This window comes from Chenopodium quinoa, unplaced genomic scaffold (genome assembly GCF_001683475.1).
Source record: "Chenopodium quinoa cultivar QQ74 unplaced genomic scaffold, ASM168347v1, whole genome shotgun sequence".
Lineage (NCBI taxonomy): Eukaryota > Viridiplantae > Streptophyta > Magnoliopsida > Caryophyllales > Amaranthaceae > Chenopodium > Chenopodium quinoa.
In genome coordinates, this window is record NW_018742385.1 from 727,366 (window position 1) to 742,844 (window position 15,479).

Below are 15,479 nucleotides of genomic sequence, written 5' to 3' on the forward strand. Positions count from 1 at the left end.
TGAAGAATCCCAAAGTCCAGAAAACTCAATTCAGGAAGAATCATCTTCTTTAGCCATGGTAAACTACAAAGCATCTTCTACCTCTCAAACACCTTCTGAAAACCCTAAGAAATCTCCTCCAAAACCAAAAGAAGCAGAGAGTACAATCGATCAAGGGGATTTCTCTGTCTCAAATGTTCTTCAAAAATTAAAGGAGTGGAAGGAAAGAAAACAAAGTGTGAAGTCTCTAGAAGAGCAAATTGAGGAAGTTGATGAATTTGTGAAAGAGAAGAACCCAGAAGAGATAACAGAGGAGAACAGAGAAGAAGAAGAAATAAGCGAGGGAGAAGAGGAAGAAAAAGAAGAGGAGAACAACTCAGAAAAGGAAGAATCGGAAAAGGAAGATGAAGAAGAGGAGGTAACTGATCAAGAGGAACTTGAATCAATGGCAGGAAGGTATGTAGTAGGTCATCGTCTTGACGCTGTGTGGTGTAGGAAAGCAAGATTTTTAGAGTTTCTTGATTTAATTAAATTTCAAGGTTGGGAATTTCTGTTGACTAGGGTTTCATAACATTACTTGTATCCTGTTTCTATGAATGAATTTTGCCAGAATTTTCAGGCAAAATTGGGAATAATAACAAGCATGGTGAATGATGTAAAGATTGAATTGGACCTAGAAACCCTAGGTAAAATTCTAAAAGCTCTTACTGAAGGTTATGATACTTACTTGAAGGGAAAGGGTAGTATCAATGTAGGAAATTTCATGGCTGGGGATATAGTTGAGGAACTAGGGGGTCAGAGGGGTAAGAAGGTCATGAGTCATAATAATCTAAGCCCTCTAAATAAGCTGCTGTTTAATTTGGTGAAAAAGACTATTCTGCCTAGGACTGCTAAGAAGGGGGAGGCATGCTTAATGGATATGGCTGTAATCTTATGCATTTCAAAGAAGATTAAGGTGAACTTTCCTTCTTTGATGTATCAGCATCTAGCTCATTGTGTTCCAAGTAGGACAAAAGTGGGGTATGGAGCCATTTTGTCTACTGTTTTTGAAAATGCAGGAGTGGTTTTAAAAGGAAAATATGGGGCTTTGAATGAGAAGCCAGAAAACGTGATCAATGAGGAAACCCTTGCTGGGTTAAGTTTGGAAGTTGTACAAGGAAAAATTCAGAAGATAGAGAAAGGAGAGAAAAAGAAAGAAAAAGTGACAGGGAAGAGGAAGGAAAAGGCTATGTCAGAACAGCCTGTAAGGAAGAGTAGGAGGATTTCTGCCAGTAGTGTTCCTCAAACTAGCATGGAACAACAACTGGAATTGGATGTCGAGGAGAATATCCTTGAAGGGCAAGTTGCTGAGCTGGCTGACAGAATGGAGAGGGTAGAGAGTCAAATGAAGGACTCTGCTGGAAAACTTCATGTGCTGACACTTGAAAAATTGGTCCAGGAGTAGGGGAAGGAGTTGAAGGAACTCAAGAGAATGATGCTCAAACAGACCAAGGACCTTCAAGAACAGAAGGAGTTCCAGGAGAAAGAACTTCACAAGGCTCTACAGAAACAGAAGGAGGAGTTCCTGGTGAAGCTCAAGGGGGTTGAAGAAAAGTTGGAGGCCTCTGCAAAGCAAACAAAGGAGGACTTCAACAAGATTCTGGAGTTCCTTGAAACCTAGCCTACCCCATCTCAAAATCAGCCTAATTTTTTCTCTCACTGTCTTAGTTATGAACATATTTAATTTTCGTTTTTTTAAGTATTTGAACAATTGATTTTGATTGTAAATTTTTTTAAAATTGTTCATCTGGATGTTAAATATTTTGGTTTATAATGAAAAGTTGGAACTTTTGCTTATACTTGTGTGTTTTGTATATTTTGAACACTTATGCTGAAGAGTAGATCTTACTTGAGGTTGTTTAGCAGCGCTGCCTTTAGTTTCCCACACTCGATGAATTGCTTGTGGAGCTGTTGGTGGATGTTTAATAAACTTGAAAATACAGGACTTTTTGATAATGCCAAAAGGGGGAAAATAAGAAGCAAACATGGAGGCTGAAGTTGTTCTGGGTTCCAGTTGAGAAAGTATCATAACTTTCTCAGTTTAGTTTACTTAGCTTAATTTTCGTTTTTGTTTTCATTTTTGTTTTATTTTTGTTGTGTGTTTATTTTCTGTCAATAAATTTAAAATACAAAAATACGACCTTTTATTTCGTTTTAACTTTCTCAAGAGTTTGCTTAAGTTTGTCATCATCAAAAAGGGGGAAATTGTTGATGTTTGAAGGTTTTGATGATGAGGAACTTAAGTTACAGCAAACTCATCTCATAAAGACTTTTCAAGTGTTTGTGCAGCCTAGGTGAAATTGATCTTGGAGATGGAAGAAGTAACTAAAGCTGAGAAGACTTGAAGGAGTTCTTTATCAAGAAAGTTATTCAATATAAAGGAAGAGTTCCCTAACAGGAACTGAGTTCCCTCACAGGAACGTTCCTTCACATGAACTTGAAGATTGCTGACTAAGATCTTTGGAGGAACTTAGTAAGCGTGGAGTCCAAGTAAACCTACCAGAACAAGAGTACAGCGCAGCAATGTTTTAGTTAAGATTTTATCTTCTAGATTCATTGTTAAATATGTTAAGTATGATATGCATGAAACTTATTAGAAGCGTGACAGTTAGCTTGGCAAATAAATTAAAATCGGAAAAGATAAAAGATAGAAATCGGAAAAAGATTTTCTTTAAATATTTATCTCTTAAAATCAGTTTGTTAAAAAGATATTATGCTTTTTAATTCAATATTTCTATCTTATTTTCTGAAAAGATTTTCTTCAAAGGATTTAATTAAAAAACCGTGTTTTAAGATATGTTAAGTTTTACTTATTTATCTTTATGTAAACCTACTATTTATACAGGTAATACTCGTATAAATAGTAGAGAATAACATGAGCCTAGGTTTTTTGTGAGTTTTATGCGTGAAGAATTTACAGAGCTATAGTCGTGTAAGTTTGCCAAGCTTATCATACTGTCATATTAGTTTCGGGTTTCATGCATAGTTTGCCTATCATATACTAGGTGTTAATTCTTGTATTTGGTTTTGGGTTTATTAGGGTGAGAGTATTTTTATCATTGCATACAGAGAGAGCTTCTGGTGAGAAGGGGGAAGATCTGTACTTAGGGAGTACGAGAGAGTTTGAGTGTGGGACTCAGACTGGGAAGAACAGTGGTCTGTTCTGTAGCAAGTTCACTTGGAAACTTGTGAGTAGAGGTTGAATTATAATAGGTTGTAACTTGGTGTTTGCCCTATTATAGTGGAAGTATTTGTGTTTGAGATCCCTAAGGTAGGGTCGAGGTTTTACTTCTAGTTGGGCACTAGAAGGTTTCCTTGTAAACTCTGTGTGCATCGCAAGTTCCTATTTTGTTCTGTTTTATATTTGCAAAATTATTATTTAGGAACTCAACTACAATTCACCCCCCCTCTTGTAGTGTTCATCTCAATTAACATATCATGAATTGTTTGGTTAGTGTGTCCTTCTCTTTTATGTACAATGGAGGCATTTCTGGATCGTTGGTTCCATCCCGCGGCCTTCGGCAAGGTGACCCTATACCCCCCTATTTATTCTTAATTTGTGTTGATGCTTTCTCAACTCTCTTAGCAAAAGCGGCAAATGAGAATGTTATTCATGGTGCTCGAATTTGTAGGGGAGCCCCTAGAATTTCCCATTTATTTTTTGCGGATGATAGTATTCTTTTTGCTAAAGCTACATTGAATGAATGTTCTAAAATTGGTGATATTATCAGTATGTATGAAAGAGCATCTGGTCAGAGTGTCAATCTCAGTAAAACCGAGGTAGCTTTTAGCAAATGTGTGTCTGCGGATAGAAGAAGGGAAATCACTGCTACTCTTGGGGTTAGGGAGGTGGATAGACATGAAAGGTACCTTGGTTTGCCCACGATAATTGGGAGGTCGAAGAAGGCGATTTTTGCTAGCTTGAAAGAGAGGATATGGAAGAAATTACAAGGGTGGAAGGAGAAATTGTTGCTCGTCCGGGTAAGGAGGTTCTTATTAAAGCTGTGGCGCAAGCAATTCCCACCTACATGATGAGAATTTTTAGAATTCCCGATGGCCTTATTGATGAAATTCACTCAATCTTGGCACGGTTTTGGTGGGGTTCGAAGGGGTCGGAGAGGAAGATGCATTGGAAAAAATGGGAATCTCTTTGTCTTCCAAAATCAATGGGGGGAATGGGGTTTCGGGATTTGAGAGTTTTTAACCAAGCTCTTCTTGTTAAACAAGGGTGGAGACTAAGTAACAATCCGGGATCTCTTCTTCACAACTTGTTGAAGGCAAAATACTTCAAGAACTCGAGTTTTTTAGAGGCGGCTAGGGGCCATGATCCTAGTTATAGTTGGCGAAGTATTTGGGGTGCCAAGGCTCTTCTCCTTGAGGGGATGAAGTGGAGGGTTGGAAATGGTGCATTGATTAGAGTATGGGATGATGCTTGGCTCATTGGTGAGTCCTCATATCAGGTGCCAACCCCCAAATCAGATAACAATTTGGACCTTCGTGTGTGTGATTTGATTAATGTGGAGCGTGGTTGTTGGGATAGGGGGTGCTAGATACGGTATTCAATGAAGATGACAGGCTTGCAGTATTGAATGTTCCTATTTCTCAAAGTTTGCCAATTGACAGCAGGTATTGGTGGCCTAATCCGAATGGTGTCTATTCTGTTCGTAGTGGATATTGGCTTGGTAGGTTGGGTGTTCTACGGACATGGGAGCTGACCCATGGAATAGGTGATTCGAACGTATGGAAGGTCATTTGGAACTTGGATGGACCTCCCAAGCTTAGCCATTTTTTGTGGCGAGCGTGTAAGAGGCAACTTGTTGTCAGCACTCTCCTTTATAGCAGGCATATTGGTGTCTCTAGCAGCTGCCGAATATGTGGTGATCATGATGAAACAATTGTGCATTCTCTCTTTGATTGTAGGTATGCTAAGGACATTTGGCAATGCAGTTACTTTTGTGATCTAAATGCTGCTAACCCTGAGACTTCTTTTGATGCAAAATTATGCTGGATGGCAAAAAAGGTTAACAAAGAGCAATTGCGTGTCTATGCGTCACTTTTCTAGGCTGCTTGGCACTATCGCAATGAACATATTCATGAAAGCACTCGTGATATACAGGCTGCTGGTTTTGTGCGATTAAATGCAGATTATAGGCTTTATAATTCTTGACTGAGGGGTGTGAGAGCTGCTGTAGGATGTCAATCTGATGCCTTGTGGTCTCCTCCCTTAAATGGGATTGTAAAGCTCAATGTGGATGCACATATTATGAATGGCAGGGGTGTTCAGTTTGGGGCAATTGTTCGTGACACTGAGGGCTCTCTTCTTGCTGTTGCAGTGAAGAAGTATGATGCTAGCTGGTCCCCCAAGTTGGCAGAGGCAGGTGCAATGAGATATGGAATGGATTTGGTCCGTAGGCTGGGGTTTGAGAAGGTGGTGCTGGAAAGCGATGCGCTTAGGGCTGTTCGTGCTATCCAAACCAAGCAGACTGGTTGTGCCCTCATTTTCCTTCTTTATGATGATGTGGTTAGGATGAGCAATAGCTTAACTTTCTTTTCTTGTAATCATGTTAAACGAGCGGGGAATACGGTTGCCCACTTCGTTGATAGATGGGATACTAGTATGTCTCAAGAACGTGTTTGTTTGAGTTCTTTTCCCCAAAGTCTTCAAACTTTGGTGGACCTTGATTTATTATAATTTTGCTCGTTTGGCTTCAAAAATAAAAATAAAAAAATAGTTTTCAAACAATGGTTGTGTATACTATACAAAAATATAAAGTATAAAGATGTTTACATGGTGAATATTTTGTGTATTGGGTTATATATTGATGCAATTAACAATTGTAAGTTTTAAAACATGATTGTAGTAGTGTTAATATTAAAGAGCAAAATTGCACCTTTTAAAAAATAACAATTGATCAAGATGTGTTATTGTCCTCATAATAATTATCTAATATAAATATTATGGAGCATAATTTTATTATTTGATAAATACATGCATGTTATTGAGATTTAGGGTTTGTTCACTTCAGCTTAATTTCAGTTTAGTTCAGCTCCAATCAGTTCATCTCTTTATTTCCTTCTCTCATAAAATATTCATTTCAACTCAGTTCAGTTCCAATCTGTTTCAGTTTAGCTCAATTCAATAAATGTGAACAAATCCGAGCATAATTTCCCTTCTATAAAAAAAAGAAAAAAATTGATCGAGAGTTTCTATTTTATTTTTTACTACAATATTAATGAATGGTGTGCCTTATAATAATTAGTTATCTAACAATAATATAAATTTTAAACAATGAAAACATAATTAGCAATGCTAGTTGAAAATGTCTTTACAAGATGTAAACAAAGAATTGATGTCCTTATATTTGTTGGGAGATGTAGCAAAATTTCAATTTCACATTTACATAAACCCTTGTTGAAGGAGGATGGTAGTAGGTGTTGTTAAACCCATTTGTATGTGATAACATTAAGTCATTACCACATCATGATCTTGTAAGAGAATATATACTCCCACCGTCCCACAATATATTTTCTATTTTCCTATTTTAAAGACCCAAAATATTGTTCCTTTAAATAGTATGTAAAGCCTATTATAGCCTTATTTTTTTTTACTTTATTCATTGAAATTCCTAATTTGCCCTTAATTTAGCCACTATCATTGTACTTTTTTCACTTTATCTCTCTAACTTTTGTCTATAATTGTACTTTTCTCTTTTTTCCCCTTAAATTATCCACTTATTAGCTTGTAATTTTGTCTAACTTTTGTCTACCTTTTTCCACTTCACCTCTTATTTCATAACTACCGTGAAAAAAATACAATAGGAACTATATAATGGGACGGAGGAAGTATAAGATATGCATGGTTTTGTCAGATCACAAAGAAATGTGATTGACATGTATGCATCATAGATCTCAAGAGGATTTTATCCATTTGAATTATTGGAATCCCTTAGGGTAAGGCATACTGATTTTGGTTGTCTCCGTCATTTCAGCAACATTCATAGACTTTTAATTGTATGTTAGAAAATACCTTGCACAACACGAAACATCATCACCAACTTCCCTCGTTGTAATAGCGTAAAGATAAATACCGTTAATGACCTTAATTAGTATTGTGTAAGGGCTTCTTTGCCAATATTAATTATGTCACTTTACATGTCCATTCATTTGTTGTAAACTCAGTTTAATTACTCCCTCCGTGTGTATTCTTTTGTTAGAAAGAGATACGATACAACACTGAGTAATTTAATTATTATAATGCATTATTTGCTTAAGTTTTTACTCTTATTCAAATTTAATAAGATCTAAATATCATTACAAATGGAAATTAATGGTTATATATGAATAATTTTCGCATATGAGGGACATATATAATGAATTTTATTATGTCGTGCATCGTACGGGGCTTATCTAGTTTAAAGTAACAAATTAATTGTTGAAAATAAGTTTACAATGTAAAGTCCTTTGCCAGAAAATAGAGATATACGTCGTGTTTAATTTATTTTTTTTAGCCTTTTCACTTTCACGCTGCACCTATCTGTCCTCCATTGAAGCAGCTTCCAAGCTTTCTCTTCTCCATCGAAGCAGCTTCAACGGTAAAATGATTTTATTTTTATTTTTTAATGCATTTGATTATTATTTTCACAATCTAGTCTAGTCTCACACTATCATTGATTTGATTTCGTGTATAAAAATTAGGGTTCTTCGTAAGTGGATTATGGACAATTGATTATTGTTACTGAAATTATTAAAGATTACTTCGAGTGATTTTGTTGCAAGATTTCTTTGTACAATGTACAATGATACGCTTAAGCTAGAAGAATTTATTTTATTTTTTAAAAATGATTTTTCGAGCTAAATTTTATAACTGAATCAAATTTAGTTGTGATGTGTGCAATCATAGTCGTTTCTAATATTTTGGTGGCTCGGGTCAAATGATAATACTTTTGTTGAATAAATCATTTGTTCCTACAACTATAAATATTTATGTAGTTTATTAATTCATAAACAATTTTATGTATTTGTTAATTACTTCATCCGTTATTTTAATTGCATTATTCACACTAATATGCACACTCCTCTTTTAAATTTCTTTTGTGATTTATCCGGTAAAATATCATATATTTAAATATTATATTTTAAATAGTTATCTATATATATTATAAAAAAAAAACCTAGCACACTAACTCAAAAGCTGACACGTGTCCCTGTTTTAGATTTTTTATTATTTTTATTCTATTTATTGTTAAAATGTATATAATTGTCAAAGATTCTATTGATTGCATATTATAAACAATCTTCATAATCAATAATCTCTGATATATTTTACACATTAATATTAAATATATTACTTAAGATTGTATTATAGTTTAGTAAAGATATACTTAGTAAAGATTATCACTCAAATACACTAATTTTATAAATTATTTTATTTATAAAATATATAACATAATATACTAGCTCCACTTTAACCTTAGGAATTGTAAATGGATAATACTCGGGAAAGCGAGGGTAGTATTAAGTAGCAAATTAATTTTGTAAAAGATGTTGAATAATATTTTTATACTTTAATTATAGTAATTAATTTTTTATCCTACATTCATAATCTTAAGAAATAAATTTTTTTATTTATATTCTTGTATGGAACTCAATATAATATATACGTATTGAACATATAGATCACTCATTTATCACTCAAGTATACTATTCCTTAAAATTGATTACTATTATTTAACAATAACCAGCCCTTAGTCCCTTAATTTATTAATAGAGTTTATATTCAATTGATTTTCTTTTTTGTATATATATATATGTGTGTGTGTATACATATATATGTATATATATATATATATGTATGTATATATATGTATGTATATATATATATATACATATATATGTATACATATATATATATATATGTATATATATATACATATGTATATATATATACATATATATATATATGTAATTTAAATGTTAATACTGTATTTTTGGCTTCGTTATTTTATACTCTCCACCATATTCCGCCTTCTAAAATATAGCTTATTTTCCCTTAATTAAAAGGTCTCAAAATCTTGTGTAACTTTTTTTTAAGTAAATAGAATATGAAATAAAAAGAAATACAATTATTATAAAGATAATATATAAGATTAAGAATAATATTATTATATTTGTATTATACTAATATTCAAATAAAAAAAATTAGTTAAAAAGGGTGGGGATTTTTGGAGGGAAAATACAACACCAGGAAGTGACACGTGTCATTCCTGGTGTCTGTTTTAATATTATGTTATTGATTATTAATAGAGGGATAGATTTGGAAAATATTTTTTTACAAATTAAAAAAGTAGGTGAATTAAAAATATCATAATTATATGATTTGGTGTATATTTTGTGTATAAATTATAGTAGGTAACATGAGATAGATTAAAAAAAAAAAAAAAAAAAAAAAAAAAAAAAAAAAAAAAAAAAAAACAGGAAAAGGGGGAATTTTGGAGGGAAAATACAGCACTGAAAAATGACACGTGTCATTCCTGGAGGCTATTTTAGTATTATGTTATTGATTGATGATTGATGATTATTGATTGATTAACAAATTCCTATAGTTGATAAAAAATTCGGACTGGGTCGAGCCTTAACATAATATCTCGTGCCAAACCCTGAAAAAATATAACGGACTTTTCGGGTTTTTTTGGGCCAAATTTGAGTATTTAACTAAAAATATTTTTTTAGGATTCTCCAAACCTGCCATATTTTCGGGCCAGACCTAAAGTTGATCACCTCTACAAATTCCGTCCCTAATTTCGTACGGACTAATACACTACCATTAGGCATTAGCGCCAAAACGTGAAAAAATTCCTAAGAATCCTAATTTGTATAGAAACTCACGAGTCAAGAATCCAAAACGTGTCTTTAAAAAAAACAATCAAAACGTGAAAAAATTCCTAAGAATCCTAACAGAAACGACAATGTGTTTGAACGAATCTGATTTTGAAATTTCCCGCGAAATTCTTGACGAATTTGTTCGTGTTGCCAATGAAGTCGTCGATGCTGCCGGAATTGTGGTGAAGATCTTCTTTAGGAAACCTCGATCAATTCAAACCTTTTATAAGTGCGACGAAGGTATTCTATGATTTGAATTTCGCTGTTTTTGCGCTTTAAGTTTTAATTGATCAATTTGGTTTATTTTGGTTTTATTAGATGGATGTATTGTTGAGCAAACCACTACTACTGTTCTAGCAACTGAGGATGCTTTAATTTATGTGATTTTACAAAATTTTCCTGATCATTTAATGTTAGTGATCGATTTTAACCTTGTTTTTGGAAATTGATTGAGTTGAATTTGTTGATTAAATATTTGAAAACTCGATTTTGAATCGTAAGTTTTGGCGAGGCGAGGGGTTGGTTTCCGGAGAAGAGGGATGCTGATTATGTTTGGGTTTTAGACCCGATTGACGGCACTACCAGCTTCAAAAACGGTAAGATAATCATTGCGTAATTATAGTACTCTTTTCTTTTACGAGTTTTATTGTTCTTTGAATTTATTGTTTTTTTTATTGCCTTTTACAGGTTTTCCTTTGTTTGACACGCTCATCGCCCTTCTCTAAAGAGTAAGCTGGTATGACTCATTCGCTCTCTAGTTACGGCTAGTATCCATGTTGTTTTTGTGTTTTGTGCACAATTAATTGTTAGTAGATTTGTAAATGCGTCATACTATATGATTGAGAAGAGTTTTGTGCGCAAAGGACTTGTTAGTAGAATTTTAGATGCATCATACTGTTTGTTTTAGATGTCACTATGATGAAACTGTAATTAAAAAATTTATCTTACAGTGAAAAATATTGTTACTAATCTCATTATTAACAATATTTACTAATTAGTGCTTATAAACTTGCTTATAAATAGATTATTATTAATTATTTATCATTCATAAACGAATAATATTTACACTAATATTTTAATTACTGTTGTTAAATATGGGCGTCCATATTAAAATAATATTTATAGACGATTATTATTTTAATAAGCTTTAAAAACGGTTATTTACAACAATATTTACAATAATATTTTAATATTTACTAAAAGTAATTAAAAAATTATTCCGAATAAGATCATTGAATTTTTTAAAAATGATTTTTCGAGTTTGATTTTATAATTGAATCAACTTTAGTTGTGATGTGTGCAATCATAGCTGTTTCTAATATTTTGGTGGCCTTGCGCAAATGATAATACTTTTGTTGAATAAATCATTTGTTTCTACAACTATGAATATTTATGTAATTTGTTAATTCATAAACAATTTTATGAATTTGTTAATTATTTCATCCGTTATTTTAATTGCATTATTCACACCACTATACTCGCTCCTCTCTTAAATTTCTTTTGTGATTTATTTGGTAAAATATCATATTTTTAAATATTATATTTTAAATAGTTATCTATATACTATAATAAAACCTAGCACACTAGCTCCAAAGCTGACACATGTCCCTGTTTTAGTTTTTTAATTATTTTTTTCTGTTTATCGTTAAAATGTATATAATTGTAAAAGATTCTATAGATTGCATATTATAAACAATCTTCATAATCTATAATCTCTGATATATTTTACACATGAATATTGAATATTTTAGTTAAGATTGTATTACAGTTTAGTAAAGACATAGTTAAATATATATTAAAAGTAGATTATCACTCAAATACACTAATTTTATAAGTTATTTTATTTATAAAATATACAACGTAATATACTACCTCCACTTTAACTTTAGGAATTGTAAATGGATAGAACTCGGGAAAGCGAGGGTAGTATTATGTAGCAAATTAATTTTGTAAAAGATGTTAAATTATATTTTCATACTTTAATTATAGTAAACAATTTTTAATCCTACATACATAATCATAAGAAATAAATTTTTTATTTATATTCTTGTATTCAACTTAATATAATATATACGTATTGAACATATAGTTCTCTCATTTATCACTCAAGTATAATATTTCTTAAAATATACTATATATATATTATAATATTTAATATTCTATCTTTTTCATAGAATGTAATATATTAAGTAGAATATTATTAAAAGATATAGAGTGATGCATATAATTTATAGAAAAGATATATTTATCCTATATTTTACCACTCTATGTATAAATCTATGTATTAACACCTCTTACAGTTTGGTAAGAGATTAACAAGTGATATTTTATTTACAATGATAGTTAATACTAGATTATAATAGCTACAAATTATAAGCATTCTTGACCATTTTATAATGTTAGAAAATTTTATAAATTATATTAGTACTAAGTGTGCATAAAAATGATTATATTTAACTATCACATATAAATTTGGAAAATTTGCCAATTACTACCGCGTATTAATGCGTATTTGAAAATTACTACCGCGAAATAAAAAACTTGTGACTTACTACTGTAAAAACTTCAAAAAATTTGCGATTACTACCAATCTCCATTTTAAATCGTTTATGACGTCACTAACCCACTTTAAACCCATGGTTAACCTATTTAACCACCTAAAAATAAAAGAAAAATAAAAAAGGCCTAACCCATGGTTAACCCCCCCAACTACCCAATTCAATTTCCCTCCTCTTTCTCTCTCATACCACACAAAATATTTGCAGCCTCTTGTTTTGTTCTCCGCATCAAAGTCTGGACAAGCTACAAACCTCCTACCAGGGTTTTCTTTGTTCCAGGATTTCATAATTGAAGTGTTCAACCCACATTTGCATTTCCAACCCTTCCACCTTGCCCCCCTAAACATCTCCCTGTTGAGTCAACAACAAAAACATAAACTTTTATCACTTATTATCTTTAAATCTTAGTTTAATTCAAAGAAGTATAAAATACCCCTAAATTTGTCAATCAAAATCGCACTCCAAAACCCTAAATTGCAAATTCCAGAAATGTCGTTAAACCCTAGAATTCTAACACAATTAAACAACACTTTTGGGAGCGAAATTAAACAAATTAAGAATTTACCTGAATCGATTTGAGGAAACCTTCGAGGTATTAGTCTTCAATTTTGAGAAAGAGCAGCAATTTGGAGAAATTTCTAAGTTGCTCAGTTTTCTAAATTAGGGAAAGAGTGAGGTTTAGTTATGTTAGTTGGGGGGTTAACCATGGGTTAGGCCTTTTTTATTTTTCTTTTATTTTTAGGTGGTTAAATAGGTTAACCATGGGTTTAACGTGGGTTAGTGACGTCATAAACGACTTAAAATGGAGATTGGTAGTAATCGCAAATTTTTTGAAGTTTTTACGGTAGTAAGTCACAAGTTTTTTATTTCGCGGTAGTAATTTTCAAATACGCATTAATGCGCGGTAGTAATTGGCAAATTTTCCTATAAATTTGCTAATAAACATATATAAAAGTATATATAAATTAATAATATGAGGCATGTAGGCGTATATGTACCACCTATTAGAAAACTATAATTTTCATTTTAAAATAAATTTTGATACTAATTTTATATGTGTGTAGCCAACCATCATAGAGTTACTAAATTAGTGTTATAGTGGTAACCCAATTACTGTTATAGTTGTTACTTTGTCAATGTTGTAGTTTGTTATTTAAAGGTTACTAAATAAGTATAATAAGACTCTGTTCGCTTCACCTTAAACATATAATATTTGGTAAAAATAAGGACATTTCGTGAAAAACTACCTTATAAAACACTTTTTTTGCGAGAAACTACCTAATAAAAAAAATGTTGTAAGAAACTACCTTATAAAAGGATAAATGTTGTAAGATACTACCCTTGGTCGAAAAATCATCGTTGAATTTTGTTTTCCGGGGTTGATCACGTCACGTGCCAATTAAGAAAAAAGGAGGGAAAAGGTGAAGTAAAAGTCACGTGATTGAAACGTGATGTGGTCAACGCCGAAATTTGAAAGTCAACGGTGACTTTCCGATTAATGGTAGTCTCTTACAACATTTACCCTTTTATAAGGTAGTTTCTTACAACATTTTTTTTATTAGGTAGTCTCTCGCAAAAAAAGTGTTTTATAAGGTAGTTTTTTTACAAAATGTCCTAAAAATAATTTCATTTTAGTGTAAATAAGTACAATTTGGGAATTATATATGTGTGACATAATAATTTCGATGCACGGTAGTAATAATTTTTTTTATAATATATATGTGTGACATAATAAATAACCGAGGGGTTACTTGATTAGGGAATTATTACTACAATGATGATATTAAATAACCGTTCATAATAAAGCCCAAAGATAATAAATAACCGTCCATAATTCGGAATTATTATTAAAAATCGTCCATAAACGAATGATAAATAATTCGGTTATTGTTACTAATAGTAATCCCGAATTATGGAATAATATTTACCAATATTTACTAATAGTAATTAAAATAATATTTACAGTGATATTTGTAACAATATTTGTAAATATTTTTATTTTTCTATAAAAATAAGGAAAAATTGCTCCCATTAATCTGAACTTTGCCTCGTTCGCCGAAATTAATCCCAACTTTTGTTTATTATCTATCACTCCCAACTTTAGGGGGTATTAATTTTTATTGTACCCAAATGACTTGCAACTGGTAAAGCAGGTAAACCTTTGTGTGTGTGTTTTTTTTTGCACACGTGTCAATATGTAATTGGTTGAGAAAAATAAAGAAAATTAAAAAAAATTAAAGAAAAATGTAAAAAAAAAAAATTAAGAACAACCCAGCAGCACCCCCACCACACCCACCACCACACGAACACCACCGACGCACATCAAACCACCACCACCGTTGGCCAAAAATGGCCGATATTGGCCACAAATGGCCAAAAATGGCCGATGTTGGGGCTGAATACCCTAAACCGGTCGATTTCGGCCGTTTGTGGCCGATTTTGTGGCTAGGCGTCGCCAATTTCGTGGCTGAGCTTCACCAATTTCGTGGTTTGTGTCGCCGATTTCGTGGCAGGGATGCTGGGGAGGAGTTTTCGAGGGTTGCTACGCTGCTAGGGAGGGGTTTTCGAACGCGACTGGGCTGCTGGGGAGGGATTTTTGGGGGTGGGGGAGGAGTTTTTGGGTGTGGGGGAAGGGAAGGGGTGGCTGGGCGCGGTTTCCGGCGGTGGGGGAGGGGTTTTCGGGGGTGGGCGCGAATTTCTGGCGATGTGAGGGTTGTGATGGAGTGTATTCCGAGAATGGGGGTGGTGGCGGCTGGGTTTGGTAGTTTTTTTTTAAAATTTAAATTTAAATTTTTTTTCTTTTTTTTAAAAAAATTTCTTTTGGACCTATCACGTGTTGACACGTGTTTAGGTCACCTACTACATCAGATTGGATGACCTGTTGGGTGCAATAGAAATTAATACCCCCTAAAGTTGGGAGTGATAGATAATAAACGAAAGTTGGGATTAATTTCGGCGGACGAGGCAATGTTCAGATTAAAGGGAGCAATTTTTCCTAAAAATAATCGTCCATATTAAAATAAT

The 15,479-nt window shown here is 32.6% G+C and overlaps 1 protein-coding gene across 1 annotated transcript; it reads left to right on the top strand.

Moving 5' to 3' along the window:
* The first annotated feature begins 9,983 nt into the window (after nucleotides 1-9,983).
* Nucleotides 9,984-10,622, top strand: LOC110699245 (bifunctional phosphatase IMPL2, chloroplastic-like). Its single transcript, XM_021876739.1, has 4 exons — nucleotides 9,984-10,137; nucleotides 10,216-10,309; nucleotides 10,399-10,493; nucleotides 10,585-10,622. Exons 1-4 carry the CDS (start codon nucleotides 9,984-9,986, stop codon nucleotides 10,620-10,622), a joined length of 381 nt encoding a protein of 126 aa, XP_021732431.1.
* Nucleotides 10,623-15,479: the final 4,857 nt, after the last annotated feature.

Bases quoted from the DNA above. Each gene is read 5' to 3' on its own strand.
- LOC110699245 (XM_021876739.1), top strand. From the start codon at position 9,984: ATGTGTTTGAACGAATCTGATTTTGAAATTTCCCGCGAAATTCTTGAC. The intron at 10,138-10,215 runs GTATTCTATGAT...TGGTTTTATTAG, and splicing joins CTTTTATAAGTGCGACGAAG to ATGGATGTATTGTTGAGCAA. The intron at 10,310-10,398 runs GTTAGTGATCGA...TTGAATCGTAAG, and splicing joins AATTTTCCTGATCATTTAAT to TTTTGGCGAGGCGAGGGGTT.